Source organism: Leuresthes tenuis, unplaced genomic scaffold (genome assembly GCF_036924035.1).
Source record: "Leuresthes tenuis unplaced genomic scaffold, fLeuTen1.0.hap1 SCAF_5, whole genome shotgun sequence".
In the NCBI taxonomy this organism is placed as follows: domain Eukaryota; kingdom Metazoa; phylum Chordata; class Actinopteri; order Atheriniformes; family Atherinopsidae; genus Leuresthes; species Leuresthes tenuis.
Genome location: NW_027325359.1, coordinates 28,292,406 through 28,307,709, shown reverse-complemented (window position 1 = coordinate 28,307,709; position 15,304 = coordinate 28,292,406). Strand labels below are relative to the sequence as shown.

The window sequence follows — 15,304 nt, the reverse complement described above, 5'->3', positions numbered from 1 at the left end:
TGTGGGCTCATTTGTGCTTTTAGCACAAACTATATTAAAATCTTTTCACCCACAAAAGAACATGCCCCAGCAGTGCACATGTAGACGGGCCTTGGATGCACGGGTCCTGCACAGTAACAATCCACCACCAAAACATCTTTCCACCATTGTTTCAAATGATGTACAGAACTGCTAATTATATTTAAGAAACTACAGCTATGGTTAATGGGATAGCCTCAGCTTCTCCTTAGAAGAATTAACAAATGAAATGCATGTTAGTTTTTTATTGAACATTGCTAATATACAGCCATGTTTTCTGAAAAGGTTGAGTCAGGGTTGGACGATGTCTGCCTCACTGGCAGCGACACAGCTTCCACACCAGCTGTCTGCTAAACAGATGCTCGTTTTTAACTGTGTGTATTCACTTCAAATCTAACTTACCATTAACTTCCGGCAGCTACAATGATCCCCTTTTCTTTCTATCCTCTGCTGTAGCTCTCATTTAAAGACTGTCACCATTGATGATGTATAATCGCATCATCTCTCGTCCACCCCTGGTTGGTGCACTGTGTGAAATTGAAATGAAAATAGAATGTGGTTATTTGCAAAGCTTTAAACACAGCACAGACGCAACATGGCTCAGTGATTAGTTAAATCTGACCTTTTTCTCTCCTTCTGTCCTTTTTTTTTTTTTTTATGAAAAATGTGTGTACATTTTGACTTCCAACAAGGTAATAAAAAGCTAAAGGGTCATGGGGGCTTCCAGGAAGAAAAGGTTGGGACAAGAGCCCTGAGCGGGATTGTTTTCTTCATCCTGCTCCCGCTAAATTTCTGCCCATTACCGCCCGCTCCCGCAATGTGTATGTCCACTCCCGCCCGCATCCACGAAACTTTGAGAATTTATGCCTGCACAAAAATAGAAATGCATTGATTTTGTCTTCTCCCGCAGGAGAAAACACGTCATTTTATAGGCTATTAATGAAGAGATTCTCGGACAATTGAGAAACTTCTGCAAATGTCAGACTTGCCTTGCTTTGTGCTGTAAAGACCTTCTTTGAACTTCCTTTCCACATCATTTATTGACATCCTGTCGCTAGGATACATCCCGACAGTGTTGCCAGCTGGGAAATGTAGTATTATTGTACCAGAGACATAAAATGATCGTATTTTGAGGGAAATGATGCGCTCTAGTGTCGAATAGCATCTAACAGGCACTCACAGCTTTGCATCAGCTGTTGCGTTAGGCTAAATGTCCCCGTAAACTATGACGAGTGGGAACTAATGAGCCAAATATTGAGGCCTGGAGGCCACCTACTGTTAGGAACTTCTGAGGCAAACGCATGCACGTCACTCGTAGCTCACATAGAAAAGCACGATTGGCTTGAAACTTGTCACATGGAAATGCCTTCAGGGTTCACAAAAAAATCGGACAGACAGTTGCGACAGGCTGATTACAACCACACATTCACAAAATGGTCAAATGATCATAATGATCAAATTTTGGAATTATTGATCGTACATCGTACACAGGGCAAAATTATCCTACAAATACGATGATTATCGATGACCTGGCAACACTGCATCCCGATCCTGCAGTGTTTTATTTATTTATTTTTTTTATCCGCCCGTGCCCACGAGATTTGAGCAGTCCTCAAGTTGGGCCACTGTTTCAGCAGGTTCTTTTAGGCCTGATGATGTTACTGACCAGTCATTCGAATGAGCTGCGAGATGTCCATCAAGTTTATTATTTTTTTTATCCATTTTCTTTTAGCTGTTACACATCATCAGTCTTTTGGTGGAGCTGTATGTTTCAGTTCAAAATTGGATTGAAATGCAAATCACTGCATATTATTTTTAAAATACATTTCACACAGTGTCCCGCCTTTTTGGAAATTAGTTTATTATACACTCTTTGTAGTGACAACAGTATATATGTATATATGCATTTGCTGCTTTTTGTACTGCAAGTAATGACCAGCTTTTTGTAGAGCCAAGACTATATCATTATCGTTGGCCCTGGGTCTTGCCAGGCCTTTTCTGATTATCAGATGCAACAAATGACGTCCAATTTTATTGAGCAGTTCGGCTTCAATGACGAAGAGTTTGCTGATCAGGACGATGTTGTGGAGTGAGTACTCATCCTGCATGACTGTTCCTGTATTACTGTGTAACACTGAGGAGACATGACACTTAAGACATTGCAAAGTTGGTGGGTAAGGTGTATTCATTTGTTGACTGAATAATGATTTGTTTGCATATTACTTTATCTTTAATGAAACCTTTTTATGTGGCTTGATTTTGGGGGAAAAAACCTTTACCATTCCTCCATACACTTTATTTCTGTTTTGCTAGAGGAAAATATCAGTTACGGTGATAATAGAATGGTTATTACCTGCTTTAATATCTGATGTGGCTACAGTATTTAAGATTAATCTTGAGCAAAGGAAACCTTATCCACAGTTTGTGCTGTCTTCCGCTGTCTGTTTCTGCCTTGATCAGGGTGAGCTGGTTTGGGTCGTATTTAATCCTCTGCAGCTGTGGGCTGTTGGTGATAGCTGGCAGCTGATCAGTGTTTCAGGTCGGGGGCCTCACTTCAAAATTCTAAAGCCTGTTCCTTTCCACCTTTTCCCTTAAATTTTGGATTTGGGTCCAACATAGACTAGTTAAAGAAAAAAGTAATCTGTGTGAAATAAGCAGTAAAGAAGAACAAATGTCAAAATCAGAATTTATTTGTCTTTGTTGTAAAAAGTTGAGCCTCAGGCAGCAGATCTCCTACATATTAAAATTGTATTTCTGCTTTTAAGGTGGGAATTTCTATTGCCTGTCTGAAATGTGAACTATTGTTCAACATACTTTTGAGTGATTAAAGGATATGGGTTATTATTCCATCAGTTCCCAAGGCTGATTACCAAGAGCCATGGTAACCCACCTCCAGCTGGAAGGTTGTTACTGTGGTGCAACAGTCTAATGAACTAACTGGTTCATAGGACTGGGTAAGGCTACTAAAATGAAATCTCACCCAGACACCAAGAAGCCTCCTGCTTTGTCTCTTCACATCAGCTGCACATCTGGGCTGAAATATCAAATTTTACTCGCACAAGGAGGCATGAATCAGGCTGCTATTGTAGAATTCAAGTATTTAGTTGTGATGATTTCTCTGTGCTTAACAAGACTGAATGTGTAAATGGGTAAGCTGCTCAAAGCTTTGCATCACAGATTACTGGATATGAACCCAAAGCTTGTCTGAAAATGGTGAAGGTTTGAATTATTGTGTGAAACACTAAGATGCCAGGAAAGGATTTGAGATGTTAGTCTTCCCTGTAATTTCCAATAATCTGCCAAAAGTCTTTATCAGTAACTACTTTGATTATGAATTCATTGCATTTTCCACCATTAGTTATTTCCTCTCATTTCTATACAGCCTTAGTGTGTATGACAGCCATTACGTTTCACCTTTGACAGAAGCTGGCAAAAAAGCTAATTCCCTGTTTGTTATTCTGAGCTGCCAAAGAACAAGTTGAGAAAGTGTTGTTGTGCTCTGCTCTGCTCTGTACTGTGTTGTGTATGTGGATGCCTAACGACCCTAACTGAACTAAACTCTGTTCTTTTTAACCTTGCAGTATTCCCTTTGATAGAATATCAGAGATCAATTTTTCACTGAATACAAATGAAAGTGTAAGTACTCTAAATGTTGATCTTAAATTTGTATGTAGGCCAGGAGTGAGAGGGGAAAGCAAACTTCTCATGGAAAACATAGAAATGTCTTTTTTATTTCTATGTCCTGATGTCACAGTTTAAGTCACTGTAATTCACATTTGTACAACATGCTAAAGCCTTCCTCACTCCTCAATAGTTTACAGCCTTAATTTGTAATTGTAAGTGCTCCAACAGGACAGTGTTTTTGTGACTATGTGGTGTATGTTTTCTCAGGCAAATATAGCTTTGTTTGAGGCTCGCTGTAAGGAGAAAATCCAGCAGTTTGAAGATGCTGGTTCAGATGAGGAGGATATCTGGGATGAAAAAGATGTCACCTTCGCTCCAGAGGCGCAGAGACGGCCAAGGTCAGCTGAGCAAACGCATTTAGACATATGGCTACAGTATTACTTTTTCAGCCAGCAGCACTGGTGCCTCTGACTGAGGACCACCACTTAAACACTGTTTGCTGATTATATCACATGTTTGTAATCATGGTCTGCTCTACCAGAACATTAAAGCTACATTTTTTTATTTTTTTTTATTTTACCCTTGTCCTGTTCAGCATTATGGCAGCAGAATTGTAGTCCGAATACCTTTGATGCCAAACAGATTTGCTTTGCCAAGGGAAGTTTTATAAATGTAAAGCTCCCCTTGATGCCCATTTTATTTATTTCTGTTGACAATATATGACATGTAATAGAACTGAACCGGACCGGGGGACAAGGAAAGAAGAGGAAACAGAACAAAAATAGAAACAAAAACCAGACAACCAGCTGCTACACCTGTAAAAAAACAAAACAGACAACAATCCATGGCCTCTGAGGGGAATCCAGCCTTAGCGCCACCAGGAGCACCTGAAAGCAGACAAGCAGAGAAAAAACAAACAAACAAAAACAAGCACAAGAAGCGGCAATCGCATACAACACAGCTGTGGATATAGATGACCTGAGACGACATGATAATACATCAACTGCTTAGCGAGCATGCTACTGGGCTAATAAATGTGTGTGTGTGCATGAACATGCAACACCCATGGCACAGGACCTACATGATAACCGTGCTTAGTTATGAGTGTATAAGTGTACAGAGCCACAATCCACAGCTCCCCCAAGCAACCAGAAGCAGGCAGAGAGGGCCACAAGACCCAGGCCACCAGCAGCCCCCACAGAACCCAGGAAGCCCACCACAGGGACAACCACGCATCCACCCAGAAGACTGCAGAGGAAGCCCCCGGACAGAGCCCCCCGAGAGCCAGGGGCAACAGCCCACCAACCCCGCCAGGCCCCAGCCGCCCAGACACGGGCCGTGCACTGGACCCGGGCCCCAGGAGCCCGAGTGCCCCCAAACCCCCCGGCAGAGGCCCCACTCAATACCCAGGAGGGCCAAGCGCCCCAGACAGCCACACAGTGGGTCAGCGCATGCCCCAGTGCCCCTGGCCAAGTGCCCTGGGAGTCAAGACGTGCCCACAGGTGGGTGAAGTCGCGAGCAGCGGGGAGAGGCAACGCCGCCCCCCCCCCCCATCGGGAGAAGCACAGGCAGGCCAGGCGACAGCAAGTCCCAGATCCAGGCCCAATCATTACCACACACACTTTCACGTCCCATACATCCACACGTCCTCCCTCCCTCGACTCCGCTGGGGTGTAGTGCAGCGGGCACACCAGGGGGCCAGCAGCCCCCCAGCCACCACAGACCCCGAACCAGCAGAACAATTCATTAATCCTCTCGGCCCCTCCCGCCCCGAGCAGCAACCAGGAAGCAGGGGTGTAGGAAGAAGACCCCTCCCCTCACCCTTCTGGCTCTTCAATATTTTCTAATAGTGAGCGATTAAAATTGAGGGGCAGCCAAACTTGTAGAACTGGGAGCGCGGCCCTCTGGGCAGCCTACATACCCAAAGAGCCCCGCCCACCAGATGCCACTCAGTGTAACCACCCCCCAAGACCTAATGTGTGTGTGTGTGTGTGAGTGTGTTTGATAAGTAGTAATGTCTAAGGTGTAATTAAAACAGGGGCGGGGAACTGCAGAGTGCAATCAAAGGGGACCACCTACATGGCCCCATCCACTACACCCCACCGAACACACACGCCCCCAAAACCCTTCATGTGTGAGTGTGTACTGTGTACAGGAGCCAGAAGGGAGAGGGGTATGGGGATATACACCGGGGAGCTACTCTCCCCCGGAGAGGGCAGCCAGGGACTGGCTGCAATAGGCATCCCCGCTACCTGGGAGCCAACCCAGGGCAGGATGGGCTGATGTCCACCAGGCTCGGGGCCTGCAGCGACCATATTCCGGGAGCTACTGTACCCCCAGAAGGTACCCATCCCGCCCCACCCCACCCCGGAGGACCTCTACAAAAAACAAACAAACAACAACAAAAAACAAACGAACAAACCACCCGGTCACACCAGTCGCAGCAGCCCGGGCCTGAGACCCACCATCACCCAGGCCCCCCCAACAGGGGAAAAGCACCCCCCCTCTCCCTCCACCGCACGCCCCAACACCCTGAAAAAAAAAAAAACCATCTGTGGACACCTTGGAGATCCCAGAGCAACAAGCCCGGCACCAGGACCTGCACCAACCCACCCATACTGTGGCGCGTCCAGGGCAACCCAGCCCAAGCTACATTTTTAATATTTGTATCTCATCAAAAAGATGGACAAGTGATAGATTATGCCGGCTTTAACTGACAGCTTGCAGACACACAGCAGTTCATCTGTCCTTGTGTCTTCACACAATTATTTTATCATGTTTATTCCACTTTTATGGGTTTTTCGTCTTTAGAGTTCCACTCCAGCACTTGCCGATCCCCTAAAACCTGGTCTGTGTTCTTGAAAGTTGTATATTTTGACGTTTTGGCAACAAATAAAGTTGAGAACCATGGCTGACTTTCATCCTGGCTGCTTCACACTTGGCTGCAGGTTTGATTTGATCGGAGGCTTCTTTCCAACACCCTGGAGTAAACTTTCCCATGGAGGCTGAATAGTGTCAGCCAAGACTATACAACAATGTCCAGATCCTTTAGCATCATGGGGCAAATTGTGTTCATTCCCTGCACCTTTTAACTGTTTAGTCAACCTTTGCTGTTCCTCCAGGTCCTCAGACTGCCTCCTCAATGCTAGCTAGATTAAGGTTGGAAATATACTTGCTTTCAACTATGCATGTGTTTATCATGGCTGTCAAGAGTATCCTGCGTTTGTTTGGTGTGTCAGTTGTGCACGTCCTCAGAAATTAACATTCCACATGTCCAACCTATGAATATGCTAATATGGCCCCACCCGAATCTCCGCCTGACAGGTTAGCAGTTCTACAAAGTCTCCTCCGACTAATAAAAACTCCCTCTGCTGCGCTTATGTTATGAAGACCCAAACGGCAATGAAATTAACTTACTCTCACCCACTCAGTGCAAGGATCGTGGGCTTTTCACAGCAGCACCTGCTTGTTCTCACCAGCAGAGGGGCAGATTCAGTGTGAGCGGGGAGTCTATGGGCGTCCTCAGGACTCGGGCCTTCCACACTCTGCTGGCCTCTCACTCTTTGCAGATTGCGGGGCGCGGCTGGTTGGTGGCAAGGCTGCTTGTGGGGCTCCACGGCTTGAGTTCAGGAATTGCTGATGAGAACGGGACAGCATTTCAGTTTATCACCTCCTCACAGTGCATGAAAATTAGCTCCACCCAACAAGTAGTCAGGATTGGTTCCTCCACATCATCTACATGGAATGTGAAGTCTGTCTGACCTTTCTGAGACTGTAGGTGGTGCTCCACAGATTCAAAGCAGGTTACATGTCTGTAACCCATAAAAAGATCTTAAGGACATTTTAATAAAGGGACACACTTATCTTTATAGTATGGGGGGGCTTTAAAGCAAACTAGTTTTCCAACCAATGTTGGCACACCAAACTGGGTACATTAGAAAATACCAGACTTCGGCAGATTTTACCGATCAAAGTCTGGTAATTACCGGACAACAGAAACCCAGCTTTAACCTTTAGTGTCTTTTCCTCTTTTAAACTAACATCGAACTAAGATTTCACTTCTAATCTTCATCAGATATTTGGGATTGTCATGTTACGGAATAGTCTGGATGGTCCGAGCAAAGAGAGTGTCACTCGGCTGCGTGCTGACCAACACGTGGAAATAATGATGTTGTTCCAAACCTGCGTTAATACTGCGATCGTGTTAGATACGATAAAGAAACGCCATCTCTTTTACAACCAAGCGCACCAGTTGCATCACATTGGTGCAGCTGGTTATAAAATGTGACTCTAAAAGGTTGGACAAAGGCACACTATGAAGCTTTTATTTATTTATTTCAATGTGCTGATGGAGGTTAATGATTGTCATTATATGTTTAACTAAATGCATTAATCACTGTTTTGTTTCCCTTTAAAATTTCCTTTTTTGTGATGGCGTTAAAAACCACCCTTTGATCTGTTAATCAGTTAGCATGAGATACTTCCACAGCTATAGATGCTCATTGTAAGCCATTAAAAAATTTAAAAAGTATTAATAAACTCGAAGGCAGAGCCTACAATTTACAGTAAAAGCTAAAGGTTTAACCCCTCGGATAGTTTTTATGTAACTTCAGAGGCTGAGAAATGAAGTTTCCAGAAAATCCTCAGGTTTTTTAAGGCTCCTGTAAATGAAACCTTTGGTCTTAATGCATTGATAATTAAGCCGTGTGGCTACACATTGTTATTGCACTCCACATCTTGAGCAGGATGACCTCCCTAATTTGAAGTAACACTTACTTTGTGTGTCCATCCCAGGAGTTCAGGCAGCACAGACAGCGAAGAGAGCACAGACTCAGAAGAAGAGGACAGTAAGAGAGATCCTTTTGAAGTGTCCAACCCCAGCACAGATGACAGAATGGAAGTTGACACAGGTTGGTGAAATGGGAGAATACTTTATTTTAATTTTTCCCTGCAGTGGGAATTATGACTGTTTTTTCTTGAAGTTGGTCTTGAGTGAGAACTATCAGTCAATTTTCATTTTTGAAACATAGATATAAGTATATTAGTTTTCTGGAGTAGCAAGTAACATTGAAAATGATACCTACATGAGCAGATGTGAGTCAGTGGCTGATCAATGCTTTGTTAATGCCCGAAGGACCCGTGTGGACAGCCAGTTTTGATGACGTCCCCATGGACACGGGTACATCCACAGCTTCAGCCTCCAGCCCCAGCAACCCTGCTGCAGCGTCTCCTTTGTCCTCCTCAGCAAAAGTCCTTCCTGAGGTGGCATGGAGCTCCTCCCCTCCTGCTACATCCAACACTGAAACTGGCTGGGCTGATTTCTCTAACTTCTCACCTGTCAGGTAGGTACCCTGACAGTTTGCTCTATTGAGGCTGCAACACAAAAGTAAAACTACAGTGTCCACTTTTTACTGATTGTCTTAAGATTTAAAGAATCTGATCTCTTTCAGTCCCAAAGACCCTTTGAGGTGCAACTCTCCCGTTGCTATGGAAACCAGCATAGAGACAATTGACCCTCTGGGGGTCAATGCACCAATGGCACCTGAGGGTTAGTTTTGTACACATTCATGTCCATGTTGACGGAGGCTTTATGTACACTCATGTGATCTCATGAGTAAGACACATTCCAACGTTTAAATTCCTGCGGGTGTCCCAGTTGCCGGGTTTCTGTTCACTAGTGAAACAAAATACAGTAAAAAGTTGTAATAAGCTGGTACTGTTTGTTTTTTAGTAGAGGAAGTTGCTGTCCTGATCCAAAATGGGCATCCCCTAGAAGACCACGGAGAGAGCTCTTTTCAGGAATTGCTTTCATCTCTGTGATATTATCTCATGATGATCAGGGAAGATGCTAGCTTACATTATTTAAATGTTTGCGGGTCAGATGAGATTCACAAAGTTGTTTCTGCTCCGCCCTAACGTGCATCAAGGTGTCAGAACTGGAGGGAAAAAAAAATTTCAAATAAAGTTTTGCTGTCATGCACTTTGTGGGGGCTTTTTTTCCCCTTTCACATCTTCCAAATGAAAATCAAAAACATCAAAGGAAACCCGACAACCGTGACAGCCTTGATTTACTTGGATAAGAAATTTGACACTTGCCAATGTGCACGACTTCTTTTGATATCTTTCCTCAAACCTTCAGAGGGCGATGGCTGGTTGGGCGCCAGTGTGGTTTCTCCCTCATCCATCTCACCTAAAGACTGCGGGATATCAAACGCAGAGGAGGAAACGGTCTGTTCTGAGCAGCGAAGCATCACTGAGACGGTCATCAACGGCTCCATGAAAGAAACTGTCAGTCTCACTGTCGACGCCAAGACAGAGACTGCTGTTTTCAAAAGGTTCGCCAAGCACATCCACACAAAAATACCATTATCCACCTGTGATAACTGACTGAATGTCATGAACAGCATTTTCAAAACCCACCACAGAACACTGGAATACTTTATTTGACTCTGGTGTATTAACCAGTCAGTCCTAATGTGTCATTAGTGTTCTCTTTTGGTTTGGTTTGTTTAGGGTTCGGTCTTTTTCTTCTCAATCGATTGCTTGCTGTAAATCTGTCCAAACCACTAACGTGTGACATGCTGTGCTGAACAGCCAATCGGAGTAAGCTCTATCACCAACAGCCACAGTGCTATAAACTACAGGTTGAATTAGTAGTGATGGATCGCAGAGACGTTCACAAACACTCTAGATGCCCCCGACAGCTAGTTGTCTTTAGCCTGTGCAGGTCATTGCACTGCTGGAAAAGGTTCATCTTTGGACAGGCAGATATAGCTTCCCAAGGAGCAGTCACTTATTGTGTAATTACATTTGAAGACCCGATCATCACAGTCCTCAAAAATCTGAACCAATGTGTACAGCACAGACCCCTCACACACTTACTAATAACCAAAAAGGTGGTTGTGGTGCAGGTGTACTTTGAAAAGTATTTTTTCTCCCTGGCAACCTGTAGTAACTGAAGTAAATGACATTGAAAGAAGAAGAACTTCTCTAAACCACAAACATCAGTTCATCACCCTTCAGTCCTACAGTTCAGTAGCCAAACATCCTGGCAGAAACAAAGCCTCTGCCTGGCAGTGGCCATCTTTTTGAAGTTGCTTGTCCTCCGTTCCACCGTCCTCTTGTTGATGCTGCATTATGTCTTTTTGTGTGTGTGTGTGTGTAAGTGTGTGTGTAAATAACAGTGTATTGAAATGAACGACACTCACAGTCTGAGCTTCCCCTCTCTCTCTTGCTGTGCGTTTTGGGTGTGGTCTTCTTCAGAGTGTTGAAATCTTATCGGTATGTACAGCCAATCAGAGATGAGCCTGCAGCCGTGATGTAGTCTTGTTGTCACGTCAACCACCAACTTTTCTTTCCCAATTTATATCTTTGGTTTCAGCTCTTGTCTGTTTATTTCATTTTATTCCATTCTGCATGTGTTTCTACCAAAGCTATTGTTCAAGTGCACTTTTTGTTTCTTCAGTTTTGACTCAACTTTATTCAGTCGACTTTTCTGTAACAGGAGCAAACCATAATTATGTGACAATGGCCACCAGTGGCACGTTTCCAAAGGGCTTTCAACCTCTCAACAACTGGATTTTTAATGCTTCCTTACGACTTAATGAATGATTGAATTGATATGTTATCATACATGCCTTCTTTTGGGTTTAGCACTTTGGCTTTTAAAGGTGAAAATGCACATTAAAGGATGTAGTGTATAACAGTCTAATGTTCAGACATATGTGAGTGTACAAAGATATAATGTGTATACCGGTACATATATATGTATCTTTTTAGATAAGTTATTTTTGTCAGTATTCACAGAGACTCTCTGAGCCAAGCATGATGACCTGTTTTTAAATGTGTTTTTCAAAGAAAACTACAACCATAAGTTCCAGTCCTTCCAGAATCAACTCTGTAATTGTTCAGATCATCAGCTCAGACGTTACACTATATTCTGATGTGTGAAGGTGTTTTGCTTTGATTGAGTCCTCATCAAGATTATTGGTGGTTCTCTGAGACAAAGCAAGACTGACGGCTGGTACAATCAATTTTGGTCTAATCCGAATCAGTTTCCAGTTTAAAAAGTGACATAGCTAAACATTCAAAACAGTTGACTTTCTCCATTTGCTGTACATTTAGATGATTTTTCCTACATAGTTCCCAGACTCCTTCCATTTACACACAACCATCCTTTGTTTTACCGTGTTCTGTCGACACAGCATGCATCCACTGTCACCTCTCACTGTGTTGTGTGTTTCTGTGGTGAGAGTGTGCACCTCTTATTAATGTGTGTGTGTGTATACCTGTCTGTTCCAGTGATGAAGACAAGCTTGCCTCCTCAGAGAAATACTTAGTGTTGGAGTGTGTGGATTCAGACGTCAACAGCTCGGCTGCTGCCTGCTGTCCCAAAACAGGGTCAGACACAAGTCCTCTCACATGGTCACATGCACACACACACACACACTCACACACACACACACACACCACTTGCGTTTGCTGTAAAGAGAGCAAGTGTGCCTGTCCAGGCTCTCTGTGATATAGCAGTGATCAACTAAAAATGGGTTATTTTGTTACTATCAAATACCGTTTATACCGTCAGCCCAAATTCTTTTTGCATCAGAATGGCTATGCCTCCTTTGCATTTAATTTCGTTACAATTGCTTTTGTTGTCTCATTAAATACATTAGAGGTACACTCAGAATCTCCTTCAGGCAGAATGAAGGCTTGTAATGAAAGCCTGAGGAAGTTAAAGGGACATCTGTTACTGAAGCTCAGACCGCTCACTTATCTGGCCACATGAGTGCTGACCAGTCACAGCTTAGATGCTTGTTCTGTTGGCCTGAGTTGATTTTACTGTACGGTTGCATTCTGTGTGTGTGCTGCTGGCAGTAATGGAGAGGACCTAATCTGCATGTTTTAGTGAGAGTACTTCATGTTAAAAGAAAACCTGTTCAAAGGCATTCAAACTCTGCAAGCCTGTCAGCTGTCAGTCACTTTAAACCTGTTGCCATGAGCTTCCACTGTTTGGCTCTAACATGGTACTGATGTCTCTCTTGTCCTGGTAAACAGTGAGAAGTGTCGGCCCACGGAAGAGCTTCCTAATGGACCGCTAAAGGAAACGTCCACTATAGAGGAGGCCAAGTAAGTCTTCTTGATTCTGTGAACGGTGCCATTTTGATCTTATTTGAATTTATTTTGAGACCTCCCTGCAACGAAAACTCCTCAAAATGTATAACTTGTAACTAGGTAATGCACTTTAAAAGAAATCTACTTCTGTGTCTCCTGTCTCTTCTAGGCTGGACAGGAGTTCTGTTTCCTCAGAGCAAGCAATAAACGGGCCGGCATGAGGGTCTCATATTGCCCACCAGCGGCCAGCTTGTTCTGCCATGCAGGGCTCTGTTCCTGGCCACCCAGCAGAGGCCCCATGCTCAAAGCTGTACCAATACCATGCCCCTCCAGGACCAGCAATACTTCCATTGGCTCATCACAGACAGACAAGGTGTACAGACACAGGATGAACTGGGACACAAAATAAGAGACAGTCTCACTCAAATGCATACAGAATCAGTTTTTTCTGCATTTGTTTATATACTGTTGTTCCTATGAGGTGATGTGCGACGGATATCTTGACATTCAAAATTAAATAGTAATGTTGCTATAGTAAAAGAAATGATTGTATGAATAAAATATTTTGTAAAAAGACGCATGTATACAGGAGAATAAGATGAATTAGCAGAGAAACGGGGAGATGTGAGTGACCCAAGCAGGCGTGGAGCTGTTTGTCCTGAGCAACATGCTGACCCTTCATAGCAGAGTCACAGCTGTCAGTGTTGGCCTGAGTCTGAGCCGTGCTGCTCCCACATGAAACATATTTTAAAAACCACACTTGGTTTTATTTTTCTGCAAATTTTTGTAAATGTTCTTTCTCTTGTATTCTCCTGCGCTGAGTAAGATTTGGCGAGCTTTTTGACTTTCTTTTTTTTAATTTATTATAAAGCTAAGATGATGCTGATGTGTTGTTACTAAAGAATCGTACCGACACAGCTTTTTCAGGCTGGCTGCATTCACGCTAACAGGGTTTCTGTCTAGCAGCTATTGAGCTAAAGAGTAGGGATGCCTTTTCTTATCTTGCGTTTTTAGGGCCAACGAAACTGATTTTGACCCATAGTTCTCTTGTTTGTTTTTTTTTTTACCCAGATCTTAAGTGCTTTACAGACCAGTTCTCAGACTTTCCCTTTGATTTGAGTTCACATTCAACTAATTTGAGACTACAACTTCACTTTGTGCAGTTGTTTTCTTTTTCTTTCTTTTTTTTTAAGAAATTAAAGACGTATTGGGACAAAAATACATGCAGGAACCTGAAGTAGATGTTCCCCTCCAATGACCCAGATCTCACCCGTTCTCACCCAGCTCGCTACTTTGATAAAGTTCAATTTGTAGGAAATTGGTGAGGATCGCTACGGCTGCGTTCCTGCAGGGAATTCGGCCAAAATGCTTTGCAGAGTTCAACAGTGCGCTACATTGCTCAATCAAGTCACTAAGAGCAAAGGTTCCTGAGATTTTTCTGTTCATCTGCAAATTTGAACTTGGTTAGTATAAGAATTTACTCATCAGGTTTTTGTCTGATTTGACTGTATTTTCGCCGTGTTTCCCAGTGTTGTATCTGAATTCTCTGCTGTAACCAAAATGCCACCACCAGACAGCGCAGACTTACAAGCTCAATGAGAGTAACACACTTGATCGTACAGCAGTTCTGCTGCTTTTTGTTTTTTCCTCCCTTTCCTTTAAAAAACAAGTTTTAACTTTGTTCACTTCCTCATGGTGTTTGATTTCTATATCTGAGGACATGAGTGAAAAAAGCACTCAGGGCCATGGCTGAGCATTTCCACATTTATTATCTTTAATGCATGATGGTTGGAAATGTTGTCTGATCATACAATTTTTTTATGTCAGATCACATTAAACTCTTGCAGGAGTGAGGTGGCTGCCCTGCTCTCCACATGGGAACAACAAAGACAGCATGTTCTAAATTTTTGTCCACAGATCAGTTGTCTTCTGTGGTTCTCTACCGAAAAGAGAACGATATATCCAGTTTCTGTTTTTCACAGCTCAGTTTCAGCATATAGACACCAAACAGTGCAGTTACAGATCTCCAGCAGGAAAGCTTTCAACAGTTCCTCTGCTGTTACCGGAGAACAACGAATGACTTTGAGGGTCTGATCGTTATCCTTTGGACTGACTTTTCATTCACCCTCCTGGAGATGTGCTTTGATTGTAATCCGAAGAAAATTTGAAGTGATGATCTTGCCATTGATCCCACCAGATCAGTTGCTGCTGTGAACTTTCTCTCATTAGTAAACTGTGGCCAACTTGAGTGTTTCCTTTATACTTACACCACTTAAATCAGCAGCTTTCATTAACCATAAAGTTGCATTCACTTAGTGGCAGTCTCAATCATGGTTTAAGTCGGTCAGACATTCATACATTATAAACCTTAGTAACCAATCCCAGTAATGTGTGGGGTGGGACTGGTGAAAAGCTGTCACCTCAAATCAGAAAAGACTGGGATCGTAAGGAAACTGAAGTTTTAAAAAAAAAGGGGGGGGGGGGGGGGGGTTGCTTTGCCTGTTAATTCATTGCAGATGGCATAAACGCAAGAAATTTCCTGGTTCGTGAT

The 15,304-nt window shown here is 43.4% G+C and overlaps 1 protein-coding gene across 6 annotated transcripts in view; it reads left to right on the top strand.

Annotated features, from left to right (window-relative positions):
- The window catches only part of ppp6r3 (protein phosphatase 6, regulatory subunit 3), a 38,218-nt gene extending 23,219 nt beyond the window's left edge, over positions 1-14,999 (top strand). For 2 of the 6 annotated variants that reach the window (XM_072386553.1, XM_072386552.1), the window contains 10 exons: positions 1,968-2,107; positions 3,600-3,654; positions 3,910-4,040; positions 8,437-8,552; positions 8,777-8,984; positions 9,093-9,190; positions 9,782-9,977; positions 11,944-12,042; positions 12,697-12,768; positions 12,923-14,999. In XM_072386553.1, coding sequence (XP_072242654.1) covers positions 1,968-2,107; positions 3,600-3,654; positions 3,910-4,040; positions 8,437-8,552; positions 8,777-8,984; positions 9,093-9,190; positions 9,782-9,977; positions 11,944-12,042; positions 12,697-12,768; positions 12,923-12,974 — 1,167 coding nt within the window. In that variant the 3' untranslated portion in view covers positions 12,975-14,999. The remainder of the gene's footprint in view (positions 1-1,967; positions 2,108-3,599; positions 3,655-3,909; positions 4,041-8,436; positions 8,553-8,776; positions 8,985-9,092; positions 9,191-9,781; positions 9,978-11,943; positions 12,043-12,696; positions 12,769-12,922) is intronic. The other 4 variants (XM_072386556.1, XM_072386555.1, XM_072386554.1 and 1 more) reach the window with 4 other exon arrangements.
- The last annotated feature ends 305 nt before the right edge of the window (positions 15,000-15,304 follow it).